This window comes from Kryptolebias marmoratus, linkage group LG20, assembly GCF_001649575.2.
Source record: "Kryptolebias marmoratus isolate JLee-2015 linkage group LG20, ASM164957v2, whole genome shotgun sequence".
Taxonomy (NCBI): Eukaryota; Metazoa; Chordata; class Actinopteri; order Cyprinodontiformes; family Rivulidae; genus Kryptolebias; species Kryptolebias marmoratus.
The window spans coordinates 8,582,725-8,592,396 of record NC_051449.1 but is presented as its reverse complement, the minus strand read 5'-3'; the positions used below and the strand labels follow the sequence as shown (position 1 = coordinate 8,592,396).

Genomic DNA, 9,672 nt, shown 5'->3' with positions numbered 1-9,672 from the left:
CTGATGGGGGAACGCGGCTCAACGTAACAGCAGCAACTCGAGCACATTGCTGCCCCCTATATGTCAAGAGGACAAATAACACCTTTTCTGTTCAAATTGCCAACCCGCCACAGTGGCGTGTGTGTTGATCAAATTCATTCAAATATTTACCCGCATTTGGCCGGTGGCGGGTGCTAATTTCCACCCCTGAATACAGTAGGCCTACATAAAAAAATGGGTAAGGGATACAAATCTTGACAATGTCCAGTTTATCTCTTTGAAATAATACACTCTAACTGTGATAAACCACAGAAAATTGAGTGCTAAATTGTTTTCTTTCAGTTCAGTTCAGTTCATTTATATGGTTCCAATTCACAACAAAAGTTGTCTCAAGCCACTATACAGAAAAAAAAAAAAAAATAAAATATAGAATAATTTTACTGCTTTGACTTATCAGTTTGAGTTTCATACATGCATCTTATATCCTGGCTAACAAACAGACAAACAAAGGTATTTTTGCCTTCTTTTCCTTTTCTTAAAGTCTTTTTTTAACAGAGACTTGAAGGTGAAATGGTGTTTCATACAACACAATTAGTATGCTTTGACTGTGTGGGTTTTGAACATGTAACTTAAAACGGAAATTAAAATATTTAATTAAATTAAATTAAAATATCTTAATTTAATTAAAAATATCAACCCCACCAAATCATCTACAAAGAAATCTAAAGTTGCAATGAACAGCTTATCTTTGCAAGGTTCCAGTGTGGATTTTAGACATCAGATTCTGTCAAAAGAGTTTAAACGAGATTTGGTACATTCACCTAATAATCTACTCACCGTTTGTAAACTTAATGACACAGTAATTTTCCATAAATATCTGAAACACTTCAGCCTATCATAAACAAAAAGGAAACACAGTAGTTGCTCGACTTAGGCTAATGTCCAAATGGAGCATATCAAAATTCAGACAAAAATATAGTTTCAGAGATAACATACTGATAAAAAAGCAAAAAAAAAAAAAATAAAAAATATATATATATATATATATATAAAACACTGATTTCAGCTGAAATCTTTTCTTCCCGGTTTTTACCGTTTATTCAGCTGTGAATCCTTGAAGAGCTCTCAACCAGAAGCACTGAGCAAGATGGCCGCCGAAGCGACGCATCCAGAACAGCGGAAGTAACAGCATCTCTGTTCACGCGAGAATGAGCGTGAAGTCGCTGGAAAGCCGTTGTTATGGATACTAGAGCGTCGCAGCTACAAGTTTCATTTCAGAGCACACAAAACATTGCAGTCGAAGTAAAGGTATTGTTCAGGATTTTTGTAGGACAAAATACAGGTGAGTTATGCTCTATTTCTGTTTTAAACACGCGAGGATTTGAAGGATTTTGTTCCACTTTTGTACGTTAGTTTTGGTATTTTTTGAGTTTGCTTTTTTCTGACTGTCATGTTTCCTTGTATGACGAAAATAGATTGCAAAATGGTAATTAGAAACCTTTTGAAAATGACTTGTTTGTTGCGGTTTTGAGTAAATTACGAACACTGTTAAACTTCTTTTAGTAGTTATAAAGTGTCACCTTTACAGTAAATTTGCAATATATGTTAAAATAAAACAAATATCACAGTGTTGAATAGCGAAAACAGATTGTTAACTAAGTATTACTAAGTATTACTAATTGTAAATCACATCAAATGAACCCTTGGTGCTAGCACAATGTTTGGTCTCAATATTGATTTCCACAGTCAGTTTCTTCCTTTAGAAAATTCTTATTTCTCTCTGTCACCATAAATCACAGATTATGGAGCATGATGAAAATTGGAATGACTTGCACATTCAGTTTCAAGCTCTCCAGAAACAGCAGGAAAAAAGAAAACTGGACAGGAAAAAGGAAAAGGAACATGACGGTTCACATGACAGTGACACCCAGGATGATTTGGATCTCTTTAAGCAAAGTATTCAGACAGAAAATATCAATGACAGGTAGGTGGGTCTTATTGTACCGGGGCTGAAACAAGTTCTTATGAATTGTTGTAGTTATTGAAAAACTTCAAATAGCATGCACTTGAAGGAAAATTACTGTGTTGTTGAGTTTTCTTTTTCAATGCATTTCTATAGGCTGTTACAGCATGAAAATCAAACACTGCTTGACCAGGTGAGAGAGCTAAAGGATGAAAATGGTCGACTCTTCAAACTTCTAAGTGAAAAGGATTTTGAGATTAAACACCTGAAGAAGAAAAGAGAAGAAGAAAGGCTGGCCTTAGCAGGTATAAATGACAAAAGTCTTGTGTATTTTTCTACATCAGCATTTGATGCTTCACCGCAGGTTTTGTTTAGGCACGTCAGGCTTTGCAGGAGCTGTCGCTGCCACCAAGATCGTTGAGCTTTCCAAGAAGAATAGAGAGCTAATGGTTGAAATTGAGCGAGAGAAGATTAAGTCCAAGCAAAGTAGCAACAGGATCAAGGAGCTTGAAAAAGAGGTAAGGTATCGTGTAATGCAATTTGTTGGATAAAAGTGCATCAATTCAGGACAGAACTCTTGGAAAGCAACACTTTTTGTACAGCTTCAGGCCATTTCGGTACATCCTCAACCTGGACAGAAGACTGACTCAAACCTGTTGGACAAGAGCTCATCTGAAGAATGTGAGGTAAACTGAAATTAACCAAAGGCACATCTTATTGTTGATTTTATGACCTAAACCATAGTAACACATCATAAATTATAAATGTTTTAATTCCAAAAAGCAGGAAAGCCCAGTGGTCAAAGGTCTGCAGGAAAAGTTAGCAGCTGCTCAGCTGAAAGTGACTGAATATCGCAATCAGATTCAGTCCACCAAACAGGAGTTGAAAATTGCTCAGAAGGTAATCCTCTTCTGTTTTTGTTTTTACATTTTGTGGTCTTATTATGGAGCCTGTCAGCCAGAGGTCTGGGCATTTCAAATGAGCTGCAATAAAGCAGGGAATCCATTTTGGGGGGGCATACAAGACAAGCTGCTTTTTTCAGATATTTATAATAGTGACGTTGATATGAGAAAACAATTGCTTGGAGAACAAATGAGGCATTTCAGGGAATCAGTTACCATAGTTTTTCTGGGTGGAGTTTGTGTTATGTTTTAATTTGCAGGCCTTAAACATGAAAGAAATTATGTGGCACCTCCCACATTCTAATGACATTAATGCATGATTTTTGATTTTAAATTATGAACTGTTGCAGGTAATAATCAGTGAGGTTGGGGAGGAAGTCAACCTTCAGCAGTTACTGAGCTGCCCTGGGAACTTTAGAGGGCGATCACAGCAGATGCTGGCTCTCCAAACAAGGGTGAGCTAAAAATTGATAAGTCAACAAGTTAACATGTTTCTTAAAGTTGGAAAATGTATCATATACTGTGTAATTAAAGGATTTTTTAAAAAGAAGGCAGTGTGGCAGGAAAAATGATTTCTGTGACGTAAAACAAATGAGCCATCACACAACAGGTTCGAGATCTCGAGCAGCAGCTCAGCCAGGCCACTCAGCAAAGACAGTCAAGTGTCCTCGGTGTGGAGGAAGACTTTCTGGGCTCTGGTGTCCATCAGAACACCCCTCCTCGAGACAGGAACCTCAGCTACATCCGAGCAATTGAGAAAGGGAAAAGAGAAGCATTTGAGGTGTGTTAGCAATTGCGCCGATATAAATCGAAAAATGAACTGGTTTACATACCCATTCCCTGCTCTCTTTTGGCGGCTCTGCAGAGGATCTCAGCAGACTATGAAGCACTACTGAAACAACACGAAGATGTGAAGAAAAGGCTGGACGCTGCTAAAGCCAGGAGCAGAACTCAGTCTAATGAAATACAAACTTTGAAGAGCCAGATCACCACCTTGTTGGAGAAGGGTAAACACGATGCTGAGCTCTTGGACACCATGTTGGTAAGACATTAGAGAAGAGAAAAGTGGTTAGTTATATTCACACAGTTTCTGGTGTATGTTCTGCTTTGTAATTATATCAGTTTGTAAGTACAGTTCATGTTTGAACACCTTTTCTTTTTGTTTTGTACACAATTTCTTCATGTAATTTTATCAATCTAATATTAGTCTTTTCATACCTAGAAATGAGGCTCAGCAGCACACCTATTTAGTGGTGTAGCTTAGATAATCATCACAGTTCAAATATTATTTTTATTAGCTCACATTCACAATTTGAGATGAGCCACATATTGCAAAAGGGAACATTTTTGACCCTTTAGCTTTCTACCAACATCTTTTTGTTTACTTTTATAGAAGCAGCAGAGCCAGATGCAGACAGTGCTAAAACAACTGAACCAACAGCAGAAAGAGCCCAAACATAAACCGAAACAGCTGAGCTGCGAGCCTTCAGAGCAGAACAGACTGATCCAGAAGCTGAAGCAGGTGGTTGCTGAGAAAGATGCAAAGATTGAAGAGCTGCAGAAAAGACAGCAAGACTTCTACAAGGTAAAAACAATTCTACGTGTTTCAGCCGTATCACAGATCGCCAATATTACTGGCTCAAAAACCTGCCATTTATGCATTAAATGTGTGTGGTTACAGCATGTGAAGGAGGAGCATGTGGACAGACGATCAAGCCCAAAAGTAACAAGCTGCAGTTCAGGAGTCTTACCAGAAGATGGAGACAGTAACAAGAGAATCACTTCTTCAGAGTATGTTTTCATACAGCACACGTTAAACAATCATTAATGTCTGCATATAATCCGCTTTATTTTAATTTTATCAAGAAAATTGGCCACCGTCTTATAAGTTATAACAAAAAATTGTGACAATTTTACTCTGACCAATGAGGGACGTGTAATCAGACTATTGGTGTCATCTTTTCCAGTTCAGTCTCTAAATATGGCCATAAATTGGTGATGCCTGCGATGGGGAGTGGTTTAGATAACAGGTAAGTGGTCTGCATGTGTTTATTTTATTACAATTATTATTTGATATAATATTATATATTGTATATCATATGTTATCATTGTGTAATTTTCTCTCTCTCTCTCTCTCTCTCTATATATATATATATATATATATATATATTTTTTTTTTAATTTATTTATTTATTTTTTGCAGCCTGAGTTCTTCAAAATGTCCACAGTGTTCTGCTGATATGAGTGCGCTGATGACCCAGAGTAGTGAATATAAAATCCTCAGTGTGGAGAAGGACAGACTCCTCGAGCTGGTTCAAGTTCTACAGACAAAGTAATAATTAGTGCAGAGCGTTTTGTATTTGCATTGATTCTGATGAAATGTACATTTGCTCACATTGGTCACTGGCACTTCTCTTGTCTGTCAGCGAACACACGCTGACTTTGAAACATCATTTCTCATTATTTCTGTAGGCACTCTTAATAGTTGTGTACATTGCTGCAATCAAAATGACATTTTCCATTGCAATTGCAGTATAACAAAAATAAAATCACTTATGTGGTATGTTTTTACTTTAAGACTATAGACATTGAATTTAATCCAAATCATAGCTGCGTGAATGGATGGATTCTGACTTATAGGTGTGCTATCATTTACACTGAAGTTCAAGGTTTAATACAAAGAGTAACCAGTTTAAGAAAATATATCAATACTTATTTTTCTCTTTAGCTGCTTAAGCTCATGTGTGTGAGAAAGTATATAATTTAACTATCTATGGCCTAATTTGTTTGAATCTTCCAGAGAGAAAGAGATGAACCACAAATGTTTGGAGGCACAGAAAAAGTACCAGGAGGAGCGCTGTAGGACGGTGATTCTGGAGCAGGAGTTGGAGCGGATTACAGTCGATTTAAAGGAAGGACACATTCAGCAAGATTAGGAATTATACTAAAACTTGGTGACAGCATGATGTGAAAATGTGAAAGAAATCTTGTTTTTATTTTCTATTTTCTATGCTTAAATACCCTCATCTGTTCACTTGTGGCGTTAATAACTCTGCAGGAGGGTAGAAGTCACCAAGCAACAGAAAATGTCCATAAACAAACTGAACAGATTGTCCATCAGCTGGCTTTTTTTTCTAACTTTGACAACATTGTAGATATCTTAAGCTGGTCCTGAAATCAAACATGATAGTTTTTTTCCCTGGTATAAAATTTTAACCAGATAATCGAAATAATGACGTGTGGCAAAGGACTCACTGCTGATGGACAGAGCTCCTATCTGCCCTTCATGTCTTTGTTTGCACAGTGTTGCTTATGCTCCTGTATGTCACCCCCTGGCTGGTCATTCAGCTGGTGGAAGCACAAGCTCTGAGGGCATCCCAAAAGAGCGCTCTCCATCCCGACCTGCAGCTTTACGGTGACGGGATGAGACAAGTCGAGCATGACACCGATGAGACACTAACCAAGGGAACTGGCTGGTCCCTGCTCACTTGCAGTTGAGTCCTACCTCCTCCTGTCACATGTCACAAACAGCAGCCTACAGGAAACAAGCTCTCCTCTTCAGTTGTATAAAAATCATACCGATATCTCACCTGCTCTTCAGCTTATAATGATTTGTATTGGTTTTTGTGTGAGACCTGCTGAACTTGAGGACTGAAGTACCTTGAGTGGCAAAGCTTTCAGCTTCACCCTGATGGCAGCAGACACAAGGTGATACTGATCTGAGAAACTCTTGGCAGTAATAAGACCCCTTGTGGTTTCATATTTTGGCTGCTTGTTTTTTTTTTCATATTGTCACATCTTATTAAGTAAATGCTAAAGTTTTCCTCTGCTGGTAACTTCAGGTGCATTTTTTTCACTCACACTAACACCAATCATTTCTGCTTTCTATGAAAATGTTTTCAACAAACAAACAAATTGTGTGTCTGTTAGCAAAATATCTCATGAACCAATGGATAGATTTTACAACTAATTTAAACAACTGATTAACCTTTGGAGTCAATCAGCTGACCTAAGGAAACACAAAAAATGGGTGCAAGTCAGCCAATTTTACAGAGCCAAAATTTGGTGTGGTAGTAGCTGAGAGTTATTCAAAACATACTCTGAGTGCTGTCACATCTTGTAAGATCTTACAACAAGGTTAGACCAAAGCAGCTAAAACTCCTTCCTTCAAGGAATACTAGGCCTTTCAATTCCATTTTATTTTTGGCTGCGTAAAAAACTTTTTTTTAGGACATTTTTAGTTGCAGTCGCCTCTGTTAAGTTCCTTAAAAGTTCAATATAACTGCAAAAATATTATCACTAATTATTTCTGACCTGTGTGGGAATAGTGGCTGAAACAAATCTTTAAACTTAAGCTACACAAACTTTGACTGTAGTTCTTATATTTCCCAGAGCGTGGCACACATATACAGTATGTGATCTTAGTCGCTCGGATTCAGAGACTGTCTGGACATGGTTGAAGGGAGTGGCCACTATACATTCATACTAACATCAGACTTATTTTTCTCCAGCGAGCCAAAAGGGTTTCAGCAGAACCCTCACCCTCCTTCTTTTCTCCCCCCTTCTCCACATCACGCTTAATTTAAAACCATAGCTGACCTAGTGTGCTGATTCAAATACCGCACTATGTCTTCCAGCACCCTGTGGGAGATTGGCAGGTCCCCTTTGGACCTGGTGAGAAAGTGCCACAAGACAAAAATATCAGAGTTTGGACATGATGAAGAAAGCCTTTATGCTCAGAGTAACAAAAACCAGCTTGTGTTGAATAACTCCTGGAAAGAAGGAGAGGCAACCTTTTATGTGACATAGTTCAATGCATGCCGTTATTGGAGGAACAGATTAGATACCTTAAGGCTCTGCAGGGCTCTGGGGCATTTATCAAATAGAGATGTGCATCAGAAAAGTGTTGAGGGAGCCAAAAAAAACTGTTCTTAATCCATAATTACATCTGATTCTGGGGAAATTTTCAACGTGTTTGATTTTTTTCCCAATTTTTCAGGACACAACTTTAGATGAAGTGTTTGTGAGCAAATTCAATGTTTTTTTAATCTATTTTGTTTTGTTTTATAGTTGATGGGAACAAGTCCAGTGCTGCCAAGCTTTTAAAATAAAGATTTCCACTGTCTACTACTGAGGTTACTGTGTATTTTCAGTTAAACTAATTTCACAGCTTAATATGACTACTCTTGTTGACTTCAGTTATTTAAGAGTGTCATCACCTTCAAATAAATTACACTTCGCCATACAGTTTTATTCTTGTTTTTTTTGTAACCGTGTTACGCAGAAAGGTGTAGATTTATTCCAAAATGCCCAATAACCCACCAAACCAAACACCAACTTGTGTAAACACAGCATACGTAAACAGCCTCGGCTATTTGTCATTCCAGGTTTGAATGACTCCTTTCTCCATCGTTCTCCTCAGAGGTATTCCCTCGTTCTGGACCGATGCTTCCTGCAGACCATTGACTGCATCCAGAAACTAAAGTAAACAGTGGAGCGGTGAACGCAGAGGTTAAAGTTAGCAATCAGGGATCTGTGAACTTTGCACAGGCCAGAAAACTGTTTGTGCCTCTATGAGTTTGTTAATCTCTCAGTGCCTCTCATTTACATGAAATGGAAAGAAAATAAACAGCACAGCCCTAATATGCTCGTTTACAGGAAGTAGAAATATAGACTTATTTTTGCTAACATCTATGGTGAAGTGAGGACAAGTACTTTTTTGTTTGTTTTAGTCTACACAAGTTCTACAAGATGGGACAATCTGTAGCAAAACAGCTGTACTTAGTTTGTGCCTCTTGGTGCTTCATTTTATAATTGCTCATCTGCAAAGTTTGTTTATTTTATTTTACAGTCTCTCAGTGGTCATACGGAGCCAATCAGTGATTTAGTTTGTTTCAATTAATTTAATTACAAGCAGTGTCACTAGATGGCAGTGTGAGATGTTTGTCAGCTGATTTTTTAATGTACATCAATGAATTATTAATAACTATTTCCCCCTCATAAACTTTATTCTCAGTTTAAAGATTTGATGTCTCAAAAAAAAAAAGGAGACAAGAGGCAGAAGAAGACTCGACGAGTTGTGCAATCAACAACATGCAGTGAGACGTCTCTCTAGTACCATGATGGAGGTATGAATCATGTCACTCTGTGGGGTAAAGTGGGCAAAGGCTGAACCTTTGAGGAGTAAAAATGAAAAGTGTTAATTATATAATTATATTCCTCTTTTCAATAACAACTAAAAAGCAGCTCAAAATGTTTTACGCATACATTACAAGCAAGAAATGCTTTATATGAAAAGGACAAACAGCTCAAAAATGCAATGAAGCAATTATTTTTTAAATGTAAAACTACATCTAGTATAAGCTAGTACACACACACACACACACACACACACACACACACACACACACACACACACATATATATATATATATATATATATATTCACTGAGCAAGGCTAATAACTGTCAAACTTTTTTTTTCTGGAAAGTAAAAGCCATACTGGTTTATAGATGTTTATAGATTCCAAAAAACAAACAAACAAACAAACAAACAAAAAAAACATACAAGAACCTATAAACACATTCCAAAAATCCCAAATTTCCCCCTCCTTCTCTTTTCCTGAACTCATTTTACATACTGATTCAAATAATTCTTGTAGACATACAACATTTCGTCCACCTGACAGCAAGGGGACATGATAGCATCATAACTGCAATCATAGGAGGTTGAACCTAATCACAATCTCCATCTCCTCAATCACAATCAGCAGTTCACACAAATTGTACCACACTCATGCTAAAATGAATGTTTTTTCCAAAAAAAAAA

General features: G+C 37.3%; 1 protein-coding gene across 1 annotated transcript; it reads left to right on the top strand.

Annotated features, from left to right (window-relative positions):
- The first annotated feature begins 1,232 nt into the window (after positions 1-1,232).
- On the top strand, positions 1,233-6,601 carry ccdc13 (coiled-coil domain containing 13). The gene is made up of 14 exons (XM_025007974.2): positions 1,233-1,321; positions 1,779-1,963; positions 2,099-2,247; positions 2,318-2,460; positions 2,545-2,628; positions 2,729-2,842; positions 3,195-3,299; positions 3,455-3,625; positions 3,710-3,886; positions 4,238-4,429; positions 4,526-4,635; positions 4,812-4,874; positions 5,054-5,176; positions 5,645-6,601. Exons 2-14 carry the CDS (start codon positions 1,782-1,784, stop codon positions 5,778-5,780), a joined length of 1,749 nt encoding a protein of 582 aa, XP_024863742.1. The 5' UTR covers positions 1,233-1,321; positions 1,779-1,781; the 3' UTR covers positions 5,781-6,601.
- Positions 6,602-9,672: the final 3,071 nt, after the last annotated feature.